The following is a 15,511-nucleotide window of genomic DNA, read 5'->3' on the forward strand; positions in this document are numbered from 1 at the left end:
GGTAGCAGTGAGAATAGAGCATGGTCTGGGTGGTGGGGGGGGTCCTAATGGTAGCAGTGAGAATAGAGCATGGTCTGGGTGGTGGGGGGGGTCCTAATGGTAGCAGTGAGAATAGAGCACGGTGGGGTGGGGGTGGGGGGTTCCTAATGGGAGCAGTGAGAATAGAGCATGGTGGGGGGGGGGGTCCTAATGGGAGCAGTGAGAATAGAGCATGGTGGGGGGGTGGGGGTCCTAATGGGAGCAGTGAGAATAGAGCATGGGGGGGGTCCTAATGGGAGCAGTGAGAATAGAGCATGGTGGGGGGGTGGGGGGTCCTAATGGGAGCAGTGAGAATAGAGCATGGTGGGGGGGGTGGGGGGTCCTAATGGGAGCAGTGAGAATAGAGCATGGGGTGGGGGGTCCTAATGGGAGCAGTGAGAATAGAGCATGGGGGGGGGGGTCCTAATGGGAGCAGTGAGAATAGAGCATGGGGGGGTGGGGGGTCCTAATGGGAGCAGTGAGAATAGAGCATGGTGGGGGGGGTGGGGCGGGTCCTAATGGGAGCAGTGAGAATAGAGCATGGTGGGGGGGGTGGGGGTCCTAATGGGAGCAGTGAGAATAGAGCATGGGGTGGGGGGGTCCTAATGGGAGCAGTGAGAATAGAGCATGGTGGGGGGGTGGGGGGGTCCTAATGGGAGCAGTGAGAATAGAGCATGGTGGGGGGGGTGGGGGTCCTAATGGGAGCAGTGAGAATAGAGCATGGGGTGGGGGGTCCTAATGGGAGCAGTGAGAATAGAGCATGGGGGGGGGGGTCCTAATGGGAGCAGTGAGAATAGAGCATGGGGGGGTGGGGGGTCCTAATGGGAGCAGTGAGAATAGAGCATGGTGGGGGGGGTGGGGCGGGTCCTAATGGGAGCAGTGAGAATAGAGCATGGGGTGGGGGGTCCTAATGGGAGCAGTGAGAATAGAGCATGGGGGGGGGGGTCCTAATGGTAGCAGTGAGAATAGAGCACGGTGGGGTGGGGGTGGGGGGTCCTAATGGGAGCAGTGAGAATAGAGCATGGTGGGGGGGTGGGGGTCCTAATGGGAGCAGTGAGAATAGAGCATGGGGTGGGGGGGTCCTAATGGGAGCAGTGAGAATAGAGCATGGGGGGGGGGGGTCCTAATGGGAGCAGTGAGAATAGAGCATGGGGGGGGGGGGTCCTAATGGGAGCAGTGAGAATAGAGCATGGGGGGGTGGGGGGTCCTAATGGGAGCAGTGAGAATAGAGCATGGTGGGGGGGGTGGGGGGGGTCCTAATGGGAGCAGTGAGAATAGAGCATGGTGGGGGGGTGGGGGGGGTCCTAATGGGAGCAGTGAGAATAGAGCATGGTGGGGGGGGGTGGGGGGGTCCTAATGGTAGCAGTGAGAATAGAGCATGGTGGGGGGGGTCCTAATGGGAGCAGTGAGAATAGAGCATGGTGGGGGTGGGGTGGGGGGGGTCCTAATGGGAGCAGTGAGAATAGAGCATGGTGGGGGGGGGTGGGGGGTCCTAATGGGAGCAGTGAGAATAGAGCATGGGGTGGGGGGGTCCTAATGGGAGCAGTGAGAATAGAGCATGGTGGGGGGGGGGTGGGGGGGTCCTAATGGTAGCAGTGAGAATAGAGCATGGTGGGGGGGTCCTAATGGGAGCAGTGAGAATAGAGCATGGTGGGGGGGGGTGGGGGGTCCTAATGGGAGCAGTGAGAATAGAGCATGGGGTGGGGGGTCCTAATGGGAGCAGTGAGAATAGAGCATGGTGGGGGGGGGTGGGGGGGTCCTAATGGGAGCAGTGAGAATAGAGCATGGTGGGGGGGTCCTAATGGGAGCAGTGAGAATAGAGCATGGTGGGGGTGGGGTGGGGGGGTCCTAATGGGAGCAGTGAGAATAGAGCATGGTGGGGTGGTGGGGGGTCCTAATGGGAGCAGTGAGAATAGAGCATGGGGTGGGGGGTCCTAATGGGAGCAGTGAGAATAGAGCATGGGGGGGGTGGGGGGTCCTAATGGGAGCAGTGAGAATAGAGCATGGTGGGGGGGGTGGGGGGTCCTAATGGGAGCAGTGAGAATAGAGCATGGGGGGGTGGGGGGTCCTAATGGGAGCAGTGAGAATAGAGCATGGGGGGGGTCCTAATGGGAGCAGTGAGAATAGAGCATGGGGGGGGTGGGGGGTCCTAATGGGAGCAGTGAGAATAGAGCATGGGGGGGGGTCCTAATGGGAGCAGTGAGAATAGAGCATGGGGGGGTGGGGGGTCCTAATGGGAGCAGTGAGAATAGAGCATGGTGGGGGGGTGGGGGGTCCTAATGGGAGCAGTGAGAATAGAGCATGGTGGGGGGGGTGGGGGGTCCTAATGGGAGCAGTGAGAATAGAGCACGGTGGGGGGGTGGGGGGGGTCCTAATGGGAGCAGTGAGAATAGAGCATGGTGGGGTGGTGGGGGTCCTAATGGGAGCAGTGAGAATGGAGCATGGTGGGGGGGTGGGGGGGTCCTAATGGGAGCAGTGAGAATAGTGGGGGGGTGGGGGGGGTGGGGGGGGGTCCTAATGGGAGCAGTGAGAATAGAGCATGGTGGGGGGGGGTGGGGGGGTCCTAATGGGAGCAGTGAGAATAGAGCATGGTGGGGGGGGGTGGGGGGGTCCTAATGGGAGCAGTGAGAATAGAGCATGGTGGGGGGTGGGGGGGTCCTAATGGGAGCAGTGAGAATAGAGCATGGTGGTGGGGGGGGGGGTCCTAATGGGAGCAGTGAGAATAGAGCATGGTGGGGGGGGTGGGGGGGGTCCTAATGGGAGCAGTGAGAATAGAGCATGGTGGGGGGGGTGGGGGGTCCTAATGGGAGCAGTGAGAATAGAGCATGGTGGGGGGGTGGGGGGTCCTAATGGTAGCAGTGAGAATAGAGCATGGTGGGGGGTGGGGGGGGTCCTAATGGGAGCAGTGAGAATAGAGCATGGTGGGGGGGGTGGGGGGTCCTAATGGGAGCAGTGAGAATAGAGCATGGTGGGGGGGTGGGGGGGGGTCCTAATGGTAGCAGTGAGAATAGAGCATGGTGGGGGGGGTGGGGGGTCCTAATGGGAGCAGTGAGAATAGAGCATGGTGGGGGGGTGGGGGGTCCTAATGGTAGCAGTGAGAATAGAGCATGGTGGGGGGGGTGGGGGGTCCTAATGGGAGCAGTGAGAATAGAGCATGGTGGGGGGGGTGGGGGGTCCTAATGGGAGCAGTGAGAATAGAGCATGGTGGGGGGGTGGGGGGGTCCTAATGGTAGCAGTGAGAATAGAGCATGGTGGGGGGTGGGGGGGTCCTAATGGGAGCAGTGAGAATAGAGCATGGTGGGGGGGTCCTAATGGGAGCAGTGAGAATAGAGCACGGTGGGGGGGGTGGGGGGTCCTAATGGGAGCAGTGAGAATAGAGCATGGTGGGGGGGTGGGGGGTCCTAATGGGAGCAGTGAGAATAGAGCATGGTGGGGGGGTGGGGGGTCCTAATGGTAGCAGTGAGAATAGAGCATGGTGGGGGGGGGGGTCCTAATGGGAGCAGTGAGAATAGAGCATGGTGGGGGGGGGTCCTAATGGTAGCAGTGAGAATAGAGCATGGTGGGGGGGGGGGTCCTAATGGGAGCAGTGAGAATAGAGCATGGTGGGGGGGGGTGGGGGGGTCCTAATGGGAGCAGTGAGAATAGAGCATGGTGGGGTGGGGGGGTCCTAATGGGAGCAGTGAGAATAGAGCATGGTGGGGGGGGGTCCTAATGGTAGCAGTGAGAATAGAGCATGGTGGGGGTGGGGTGGGGGGGTCCTAATGGGAGCAGTGAGAATAGAGCATGGTGGGGGGGGGGTGGGGGGGTCCTAATGGGAGCAGTGAGAATAGAGCATGGTGGGGGGGGTCCTAATGGTAGCAGTGAGAATAGAGCATGGTGGGGGTGGGGTGGGGGGGTCCTAATGGGAGCAGTGAGAATAGAGCATGGTGGGGGGGGGGTGGGGGGGGTCCTAATGGGAGCAGTGAGAATAGAGCATGGGGGGGGGGTCCTAATGGGAGCAGTGAGAATAGAGCATGGTGGGGGTGGGGGGTCCTAATGGGAGCAGTGAGAATAGAGCATGGGGGGGGTCCTAATGGGAGCAGTGAGAATAGAGCATGGTGGGGGGGGGTGGGGGGGTCCTAATGGGAGCAGTGAGAATAGAGCATGGTGGGGGGGGTGGGGGGTCCTAATGGTAGCAGTGAGAATAGAGCATGGTGGGGGGGGTCCTAATGGGAGCAGTGAGAATAGAGCATGGTGGGGGGGGGGTGGGGGGGTCCTAATGGTAGCAGTGAGAATAGAGCACGGTGGGGGGGGTGGGGGGTCCTAATGGTAGCAGTGAGAATAGAGCACGGTGGGGGGGGTGGGGGGTCCTAATGGTAGCAGTGAGAATAGAGCATGGTGGGGGGGGTGGGGGGTCCTAATGGTAGCAGTGAGAATAGAGCACGGTGGGGGGGGTGGGGGGTCCTAATGGTAGCAGTGAGAATAGAGCACGGTGGGGGGGGTGGGGGGTCCTAATGGTAGCAGTGAGAATAGAGCACGGTGGGGGGGGGTGGGGGGTCCTAATGGTAGCAGTGAGAATAGAGCACGGTGGGGGGGGGTGGGGGGTCCTAATGGTAGCAGTGAGAATAGAGCACGGTGGGGGGGGTGGGGGGTCCTAATGGTAGCAGTGAGAATAGAGCATGGTGGGGGGGGTCCTAATGGGAGCAGTGAGAATAGAGCATGGTGGGGTGGTGGGGGGTCCTAATGGGAGCAGTGAGAATAGAGCATGGTGGGGGGGTGGGGGTCCTAATGGGAGCAGTGAGAATAGAGCACGGTGGGGGGGGGGTGGGGGGTCCTAATGGGAGCAGTGAGAATAGAGCATGGTGGGGGGGTCCTAATGGGAGCAGTGAGAATAGAGCATGGTGGGGGTGGGGGGGTCCTAATGGGAGCAGTGAGAATAGAGCATGGGGGGGGGTCCTAATGGGAGCAGTGAGAATAGAGCATGGTGGGGGGGGGTCCTAATGGTAGCAGTGAGAATAGAGCATGGTGGGGTGGTGGGGGGTCCTAATGGGAGCAGTGAGAATAGAGCATGGTGGGGGGGTGGGGGGTCCTAATGGGAGCAGAGAGAATAGAGCATGGTGGGGGGGTGGGGGGGGGGTCCTAATGGTAGCAGTGAGAATAGAGCATGGTGGGGTGGTGGGGGGTCCTAATGGGAGCAGAGAGAATAGAGCATGGTGGGGTGGTGGGGGGTCCTAATGGGAGCAGTGAGAATAGAGCATGGTGGGGGGGTGGGGGGTCCTAATGGTAGCAGTGAGAATAGAGCATGGTGGGGGGTGGGGGGGGTCCTAATGGGAGCAGTGAGAATAGAGCATGGTGGGGTGGTGGGGGGGTCCTAATGGGAGCAGTGAGAATAGAGCATGGTGGGGGGGTGGGGGGTCCTAATGGGAGCAGTGAGAATAGAGCATGGTGGGGGGGTGGGGGGTCCTAATGGTAGCAGTGAGAATAGAGCACGGTGGTGGGGGTCCTAATGGGAGCAGTGAGAATAGAGCACGGTGGGGGGGTGGGGGGGTCCTAATGGGAGCAGTGAGAATAGAGCATGGTGGGGGGGGTCCTAATGGGAGCAGTGAGAATAGAGCATGGTGGGGGGGGTGGGGGGTCCTAATGGGAGCAGTGAGAATAGAGCACGGTGGGGTGGTGGGGGGTCCTAATGGGAGCAGTGAGAATAGAGCATGGTGGGGTGGTGGGGGGTCCTAATGGGAGCAGTGAGAATAGAGCATGGTGGGGGGGTGGGGGGTCCTAATGGGAGCAGTGAGAATAGAGCATGGTGGTGGGGGGGGGGTGGGATTCTGGTTTCTTGTGCCAGCACTCCTTGTAGATGTGCTCAATGGGGGAGAGTTTCATGGCGATGGACTGGATCATATCCATTACTTTTTGTAGGCTTTTTTGTTCTTGGACATTGGTGTTAAGTCTTGTGTCTGTGAGTTTGTAGCTCTTTACGATTAATTACCTGTGCTTGCTGTGTGTGTGTGACAGCGTGCTTGTGCAATTGCCTTCAGGAACATACAGTCATCACACTGGTGTCACCACCAGGGTATTCAGGTAAGGTAAGTGGCAGAAGGCACTCGGTGTCATCGCAGTAATAATCCCAACCATCAATTATATAACCTGATTACAGCCTTAACTCATTTAATATCCCAGAATGAATCTGTGCTTGTCCACTGTCTTGACAGGAGACACCCATGTGTTTGTTCTTTATTTGAATAACTGTTTTTATAAAGCATTATTATAATGTTGCTGCCGTCCTGACTCTGATGCACAACGTATTTAAGACAAAATGTATTTATTTTCAGTCAATAATCACTTCTGCTGATGAACTGAAATAGTAATTACATTTTAAATCTTTCTTATGGCAATTTAAATGTGTTTTAAACATTTGAGCATAAAGATTGTATTATCTCCAAGACTGCTGAAGGAAGCATGTAGAGAGAAGTTCAATTCCCATCTCAGTCCTGTACCCTCTCAGTGAGAAACTCACTCCCTTCCTCCCCTCCCCATCTCTCTCTCACCGAAATACGCATCCTAGGAGGTATGAGCGCAGTGCTGGAACCAGAGTGGTATCCGCTGTGAAATGTGTTCCCATGGAACAAGCAAACAAAAAGAATTAATTAAAAAAAGCCGGCGTTTGAGCTCTCTGCACGGTACACCACAGCATATATCAAAAAGCATGTGTCATTTCACTTGAATCCAATCCAAGCCGTAAATTACTTAATGTTGCTTATTATCTTTACTCTCGGAGAATTACTTCTGTTCCAGCCGTGATTAATTGGTGACTAGCAGCTGGAGCCCGGCGAGACGAGACTTTCCACCAGAGGGCACTCTCGGGCCAGGCTTCGCTCTCTCTTGTACCCATTTTAAACCTTAGTTACCAAACTCTCAATTTTATCTTTCAAATTCACTCTGGGCGTGTGGCATCGGAAGGGTAATGGGTCTGAGGAAACATCAGATTACATCAGGAGGATCTCAAACGGGAGATGTTGAGATACCCACTGGGTCGGACAGCGGCCGTGCAGGGGAAGCGGGAGAACATTCCTTTGGCCGAACATTATATCTCACTTTTTGCGATCTCAAGAACTCTCAGCCTTGTGATAGCAGCCAAGTTTTTAGTTCTGGAATAAATTCTGGGCCAGGATATTCTGCAGGTGATACCTCAGTACTACCTTTCCTCCCACCCATATAGTGGTGCTTCCTCAAAACCGCCCCTCCCATAGTGGTACCCCCACATTGCTGTCCCTCCCACCAAGGCGCTCCTCTTTGCTGCCACCCCCACAATGATGCTCCCTCAGTACAGCCCCTCAAACATGGTCTCCCCTAGTACTGCCATTCAAGTAGTATGACGCTCCCTCAATAATGCCCTTCCCACAGTAGCTCACTCTCAATACGGCCCCAAGCACTGAGGATAACTCAGTACTGCCTCTTATCATTAGGGTGGCGCTCCCTCAGTGCCCAAGTAGGGTAATTGATCGTCCGCTCGCGGGAACAATGGCGGTGAGGGTGGGTCACAGTTAGGAGTGGGAGTGAGACAGTGAGGGTGGGGGAGGGAATGTCCCTCAGGGAAGGAAGGGTGTGGAAGTTGGAGAGAGTGAGAGAAAAACCCTTGGGGAGGGAGAGGTAATGAGGGGGTGGGGAAGTAATTGAGTCCCTTGGGAATCGATGGGGGGGGGGGGTGGTGTCTGTGCCCGAGCGCCAGCCCTACCTCATCACTCACTGTCCTTGTCTTTGAGGGGAACATGTTGCTGCCCCCTGTTGGGGATTTAGAGGTGGCTGGAGTGTTGCCCCCACGTCCGGAATTTAGGGGCTAGTGGAGAGTTGCCCCCCATGTGGGGCTTAGAGGCATCTCGCGAATTGCCCCCTGTTAGGGAATAGAGGCGGCTGGGGTTTGGGGATGCTGGAGATTTGTTCCCTCCACCCTGTCCAGGGTTTAAGGGCGGCTGGAGAGTTGACCCCCTTCTGGAGTTTACGGGCGATGGAGATTTGCAACCTCCCCCCCCCCCCCTTCTGGAATTTAGGGGCGGGTGGAGATTTGCTCTCCCACCCTCTGGGGTTTGGGGACGGGTGGAGAGTTGTCTTCCTGTCCAGGGGCTGGAGCGGGTGGAAAGTTGCCCCTGCCCGGGGTTTAGGAACGGTTGGAGGGCTGCCACCCCTACCCCCTCCCACTGACTCCCGCTCCGGCAAGTCCGTCCCCGCTGCAACAACTTAATTGCGGCTGCGCTCTCCGGAGGCGATGGATGCGCGAAGCCGCGGGATGGATGCACGGGAGCAGCCGGCGTTTGGCGTGCCCCAGATCTGCCGCTGAAGGAGGCGGCCCGCTCCGCCAGGAGGGAGGAGCTGGGCGGGGGACAGTGGGCAGCGGAGAGCCGGCGGCCGTGCGGGTGGGGACAGGACTGCGGAGCCGGTACACCACTGATGGATGTGGCCGCTGTCGCCTACCCACTGGAGTGACCTCGACACGGACTGGATACTCCTGTCGTCCCTATAGGAAGTAACCGGGGGGTCGGTCCAACTACAGCCAGGGACGGCGGGACGAGATGGAGCGGCAGAGCAGCGGCCAGCACCGGACTCTGAGGCCAGTCTGTGTCCGCTGCTAAACGACTTTGGAGAGCCGCCTGTCCCCCAGAGTGGACGTCGGACAAGTAGCTACACTCCCCCTTCACACAGACATCCGTCACCCTGTGGAGATTTTACCATGATCTGTGCGAACCTGTTCTTCATTCTGATTTTTATAGGTGAGTGTAGGAGATGTGTCCGGTCCCCGCCTGGAGTTAGAGATGGTTGGGGTGGGGGAGGGCGTCATTACTCTCGGAAGGAGACAACTTGCTCAGGAGCGCGGGCGAGTCGCAGCGTCCGGGACAGTTTCAGGTCCTGTACCGACCGGAGTGAGCGAGCAGAAACCCGGCCGGACCTCAGTTCGGAGACCGACACTCACATACTCGCAGGGTGAGGGTACGGGGAGAGGCGGAGGGTCTGGCAACATGGAGGGAGGGAGCCCCTGGGAAAAGGGTAGCTGGAGGGAGAGGATAGGCAGGAGGTGGGAAATGGTGAGTGAGGAAGAAGTGGGAAATAGAGAAAACAGGCTGCGACGGAGGAGGGGGTGATAGGGAGGGAGGGTGGAGAAGAGAGGGTGATAGGGAGGGAGTGAAGAGGGGGTGATAGGGAGTGAGGGAGGGTGGATGGAGAAGAGGGGGTGATAGGGAGGGAGTGAGGGAGGGTGGATGGAGCAGAGGGGGTGATAGGGAGGGAGTGAGGGAGGGCGGATGGAGAAGAGGGGGTGATAGGGAGGGAGTGAGGGAGGGCGGATGGAGAAGAGGGGGTGATAGGGTGGGAGTGAAGGAGGGCGGATGGAGAAGAGGGGGTGATAGGGAGGGAGTGAGGGAGGGCGGATGGAGAAGAGGGGGTGATAGGGAGGGAGTGAGGGAGTGCGGATGGAGAAGAGGGGGTGATAGGGAGGGAGTGCGGATGGAGAAGAGGGGGTGATAGGGAGGGAGTGAGGGAGGGCGGATGGAGAAGAGGGGGTGATAGGGAGGGAGTGAAGGAGGGCGGATGGAGAAGAGGGGGTGATAGGAAGGGAGTGAAGGAGGGTGGATGGAGCAGAGGGGGTGATAGGGAGGGAGTGAGGGAGGGTGGATGGAGCAGAGGGGGTGATAGGGAGGGTGTGAGGGAGGGGGATGGAGAAGAGGGGGGTGATAGGGATTGAGTGAGGGAGGGGTGATGGAGAGGGAGTGAGAGGAGGGGGTGATAGAGAGGGAGTGAGGGAGGGTGGATGGAGAAGTGGGGGTGATAGTGAGGGACAGGGATGGAGAGAGGGGATGATGGAGAGCGAATGAGGGAGGGGAGGGAGTGATAGTGAGGGGGCATGGAGAGGGGGTGATAGTGAGCGAGGGGGTGAGGGAGGAGGATGGAGTGAGGGGATGATAGGGAGGAGGGGAGAGCATGCAGGGGATGGAGGGGGAGAGAAGGTGTGTTGGAGAGGATGGAGGGGAGAGAGGGTGTGTTGGAGAGGGAGAAGGGGTAAGGAGGGGAGAGCATGTGTTGGAGAGGATGGATGGGGAGAGAGGGTGTGTTGGAGAGGGAGAAGGGGTAAGGAGGTGGAGGGAGAGGGGGAGGTGATGGGAATGGGGAGAGAGTGAGGGTTGTTGGAGTGGGAGAGGGGTTTGGACAGAGAGGGAGAGGGAATAGAGTGACAGACATTTCCCCACTCTGTTTTCTCCTCTCTGGCTCACTAGTTATTCAGAACTGGAATGTTTCCTAGATCTCTGTATCTTGGGTTGTATCTACACTCTCTGGACCAACAGAGGCAAGTGATCAGAATTTTAAAGAATGTTTTTACATTCAATTAGTTGACGTGTTGCTTGGAGAGTTTGGGTGCTGGAATGTGACCCCTAGTTTGGAGTGGGTATGAGCTATGGTGTGATGTGTCATACAGGGATCACTGTGTCAATCTCCCTTTGTACCTGCAGAATGAATACGTGGCCCATTGGAGTAACTTCCATGGGAGCTGGGGAAATGGTTGGAGGGGTGAGACAGTGATAGGCCGACAGGGAAATAGGTGAGAAGAGACTTGTGTGGAGCAGGAAAAACAGCATAGAGGGAATGGGGTGAATGGCCTGCTTTATTGAAATGGAGTGATTGCTGACTGCAACCAGGTAGTAATTCCAGGGAACCAGTGGAGGGCAACAGTGATGCAGAAACTGAGATGTAGAGAGTGGGAGATTTGGGGTGAACAGAGAGATGGGGCAAGAGGGATTGGAACAGAATGGAGAGACGTGTGTGGTTTGACGTAGGGCATGAGAGAGATAGAAGGAGGGATGTGGGAAGAGAGAAAGTGGGAGGCAGGCAGAATGGAGTTGGAGAGAGGGATGGAGACGTGGGCATAGTGTTATATGGGAAGCAGAAACTGAATTGGAGAGTGTGTGTGACTGGGATGTATGAGGGTGAATGGAAGGAGAAGAAGTGGGGTGTGGGGTGTCATGTAATATTGGGGACAGAAATGGAGTTGGAGAGAGTGTGAGAGATGAGGGAACTGAGATGTGAGTGGGGGAGATTGAGATGGAGAAGTGGGTTGTAGGATGATATGGGGAAGAGAGGGAGAAATGGGGATGGACAGTTAGTAAAAGAGAGGGAAATGTGTGAGGGGGAGAGGGGGAAGGAGATGTAGGGGGGATGTGGAAGGAGAGAGGAAGAGCCAGAAATGGATGGAGAGAGAGAGCGTGTGTGTGGGGGGGGGGGGAGACAGAGGCATGAATGGTTCTTAAGAAGGTAACGTGCATTAAAATATTAACATAAACACATCTGAAAGAAAAATAATATGAAAGAAAGTTAAGTTAATGAATAAAATATTAAGTGCAAAAGCATTCAGAAAGCAGCGGCAATCTACAATCAACGCGAGCCCTAAATGCAATATTTGCATAACTGTAACTCGGCGCTGGGAAAGTGTCTGCAATATGAACAAAAACAAATGGTAATGAAATAAATGAAGGGCTGGTCATAAAACTGAACTGCTAAAGGTGTACAGTGTCACACAAACCAACCTATTCCAGAGGTCCTCTCTCTAGTTACTAACCTATAGTTAACCCTTTACCTACAAAAAGCAATAATATAATCAGCCAATTATGTGCAGCAACTCAATGCATAAAAGGCACGCATACGTGTTCAAGAGGTTCAGTTTTTATTCAGACCAAACATCGGAATGAGAAGAACTGTGATCTAAGTGACTTTGACCGTGGAATGATTGTTGGTGCCAGATACAGTGGTTTGAGTAACTCAGAAACTGCTGATCTGGGATTTCCATGTATAACAGTATCTGGAGTTTACAGAGAATGGCGCAAAAACAAACGAAACATCCAGAGAGTGGCAGTTCTGTGGGCAAAATCACCTTGTTAGTGAGAGAGATCAGAGGAGAATGGCCAGGCTGCTTCAAGCTGTCAGGAAAGTGACAGTAACTCAACCACATGTTACAATGGTTATTTGAGTTACAACTGTGGTTATTCAACTGGAGAATAAAAACAAAGATGTAATGTTGAGGCTTTATAAGCCACTGGCGAGGCCTTAGAGTATTGTGAGCAGATTTGGGCCTCTTTTTTAAGAGAGGATATGCTGACATTGAAGACGGTTCAAAGGAGGTTCAGGAAAATGATTCTAGGATTGAAAAGTTTGTCATATGAGGAGCGTTTGATGGCTTTGGGCCTGTACTCATTGGAATTCAGAAGAGTGAGAGGGAATCTCATGAAACCTGTCAAATGTTGGAAGGCTATGATACAGTGAACATGGAGAAGGTATTTCCTATGATAGGGAGTCTAGGATCAGAGGGCACAGCCTTAGAGGGACATTCATTAGAATGAATATGAGGAATTTCTTTAGCCAGAGAGTGGTGAATCTGTGGAATTCTTTGCCACAGGTAGCTGTGGAGGCCAAGACTTTATATTTCAGGCAGTGGTTGATAAATTCTTAATTAGTCAGGGCATGAAGGGATACAGGGAGAAGATAGGAGATTGGGTCTGAGAGGGAAATGGATCAGCCTTAATGAGATGGTGGAGCAGGCTTGATGGGCCAAATGGCCTAATTCTGCTCCTATATCTTATGTGGTGTACAGAAGAGCATCTCTGAACTCACAACACATCCAACCTTGAAGTGGAGGAGCTACAGCAGCTGAAAAGCACAGGGGGGACCGAATAAAGAGGGCACTGAGTGTATGTCATGACGTTTGTCATTTTACTGGAGAATAGCGTAGTGGTGAGAGTTGTGGGGTAAGGTAGGGCACATGGGCCAATGAGAGGGGGATACCATGCTTGTGTTCTGCCACAGTGGGCCTGGGGAGGGACCTGAGGAGGATAGAGAGTGATGGGTATGCAGCCAGTGATCTGGTAGGGGAGCTCAGCATGACGAGCAGCATCTCTGGGTGGGTGTGGGTGGTGAAAGTAGCTGTCGCTGTTGGCTGCATTGTCAGAAATCCAGGAGCATGGTAGTAAGTGCAGGCAGATTCTCAGGACCCCTCCTTTCCACCTGGGAACTGGAGGTAACTCTTGCCACCAACCCGAGGCTTTTTGTTGGCCTCCGTTGCACCCCGTGTCACAACACTGACAGCAGCCAACCAGTGCCTGAATGCCGCTGTCATCACGGATTAACTGGACTCTCATTCCTCACTCACACTTCATATCCTGTACCTGTGCAGGAGAGCAGCCTGGCCCCATCACCAAACTGCTTTAAAGTTCGAACAAAGAAATGCCGTTGTTATACAGAAATTGATGAGTTGCTTACAGATATTGACCTATTAGTGACCTTGTGTGTATTCAAATTCCTTATTTGCACAATCAATCACCAATCACACTCTGGTAATACAGGTATTAATAGGCAACAGAATCCAAGTTAAATGCCAATAATAATTCAGAATTGTTAAAGTAACTGAACAATAGTAAGTGTCATCCTAGAACCCTTTGCTTCCTTATCTTGTCTCAGTATGTCAGATGACTCCAATCCCCTGCTGTACAAAGGGAAGCGATGTTCTTCAAGGACTGCTCTCACCTGGGTTGACTGCCCGAATCTGTAAACTATCCTTTGCTTGTACATCAACTTGAGCCTTATCACGACATCCACGCACAGCAGAATCCCAGAGTTCTCCGGCGTCCAGCCTCTGATTGCTGAGGTACAGGCCTAGGGAGCAGCTGGTGTCTTCAGGGAATGCATTCCCACTCTGCTCCGGAGCAGGCCAGGGGCCCGCGTCTCCTCCACTGAAAGCTGCAGATGACCGTGCAGGGTACGAAGGAAAGTAAAGCCCATGGCAAACAGCACAGTGACCCTTGCAGGCAAAGCACGTTGATTAGTTCCATTGAGAATACAGAAGCTTTTGTTTACGAGGCTAGAGTGGTGTGGTGAATGAGAGAGGAGGGTGAAGTGTGGTTAGTGAGGTGGCCATGGCTGCTCAGTGTGGATAGTTTGGGACCTCGGGCTGTCACTTGCCATTTCACATTCTCTCCTCTCTGGATCAGCCCTTACTGAATGGCATGGAAACTTGCCCTGCTTCTATCTATAACAGGGGTTCCATAAAGCCCTTGCTTAATGGTAGGGGTCCATAGCCTAAAAAAGGTTGGGAACCCCTGATCTATGATGTGTGTAGTGTGGGCCTCCGTTAGTCTTGATAGACCATAGATTTGCGCCTTGGAAAGTTTCCAGGGTGCAAGCCTGGGCAAGGTTTTTTTATGGAAGATATATAATATCCCTTCCCCAATCCTCCATGTCCTCAGATTCACTTCTTAATCCTGCGTACATTGAAACATACAGTGAAATGTGCCATAAATATAGGAGATTCTGCAGATGCTGGAAATCCAGAGCAACACACACAAAATACTAGAGTGGAGAATTATCTCAGCCAAAAATGTCAACTGTTTATTCATTTCCACAGATGCTGCCTGACCTGAGTTTCTCCAGTATTTGTGAAGTGAGTTGTTTGTGTTAACAACCATTGCAACCTCAGGATGTGCTGGGGGCAGCCCACAAGTGGAAATCCACTTCCTGGTGTCCACAGTGTTCAGCAGAACAACACAAACAATAACAGCAGCAATACAAAAATGAATCAAAATGACAGCAGCAATACCAGCCCCTTTCCCACATCAACAGATCTCCAACCCCAGGACAGGCTGCCTCCAAGTCTCCAGTCCCTGGCCCAGACTCAGAGTTTGGGCATCCAGCTTCCAGACATGTTGATCCAAGGGCTTTGACTTTCAGATTTCATCCTCTGGATTTTGCCGACTGGGTGTTTAGGGAGTCGGTGGGTCACTGGCCCTCACTCACAGGGGTGACCCTCTTTGGTTAATGACCCTGGGAATTGTTGGTCTTCCTCCTCAGCATCTGCCAACTTGACATCTGTCCTTGGGGATTGTTGCCCATCAACCACAGAGTTCTGACCACCTCTTCCTAGCCCTGACTCTTCATTCACTGCCCCTGACCTCTAACTATCCCTCATCCCTGTCCCTAAACCCTAATCTGACCCCTTAGCTCGCTGCAATGTACCCAAAGCTATCCCTACAAACTTAGACTACAACTGAGTCTGAGCCAGGACCTCGATGGACATCACAGCTCAGTGCCTCCTTGACTGGAATTTGGGGAGGAATGTGCCACAGAGAAGTAATGTCAATGCTGATGCTGCACCCTATGGTAGACCCCCAGCCGATGGAACCACCAGTCTGCCCCACAACACTTGGTCTACGTGATGCCCGTGAGTTGGGTGACAATGCCCAAGGCCCACATCGGGGTGTCCTCACTGTTGCTAAGCAGCTACTTTGGGATTTGTATTTAAGTCTGCGAAGCTAATTGCTGGTTTCTTGCCACACAATCAAAGTGTGCCTTTGGTCCAATTGATGAAGAATTCCGGTTGGCCAGACGGGACGCCCATGAGTCAGTAGCTTGCTACGTTATGGAGTCAGAGTTGAGCATCTCAGAAGATCTATCCTGGACCTAACATATTGATGCAATTACAAAGAAGGCA

The 15,511-nt window shown here is 54.3% G+C and overlaps 1 protein-coding gene across 1 annotated transcript in view; it reads left to right on the plus strand.

Moving 5' to 3' along the window:
• Positions 1 to 8,513: 8,513 nt before the first annotated feature.
• Positions 8,514 to 15,511, plus strand: part of gfra2b (GDNF family receptor alpha 2b) — a 383,259-nt gene continuing 376,261 nt past the window's right edge. The window contains exon 1 of the mRNA XM_073062021.1: positions 8,514 to 8,759. Within this exon, the coding sequence (XP_072918122.1) occupies positions 8,720 to 8,759 (40 nt within the window). The 5' untranslated portion in view covers positions 8,514 to 8,719. The remainder of the gene's footprint in view (positions 8,760 to 15,511) is intronic.

Source organism: Hemitrygon akajei, chromosome 1 (assembly GCF_048418815.1).
Source record: "Hemitrygon akajei chromosome 1, sHemAka1.3, whole genome shotgun sequence".
Lineage (NCBI taxonomy): Eukaryota > Metazoa > Chordata > Chondrichthyes > Myliobatiformes > Dasyatidae > Hemitrygon > Hemitrygon akajei.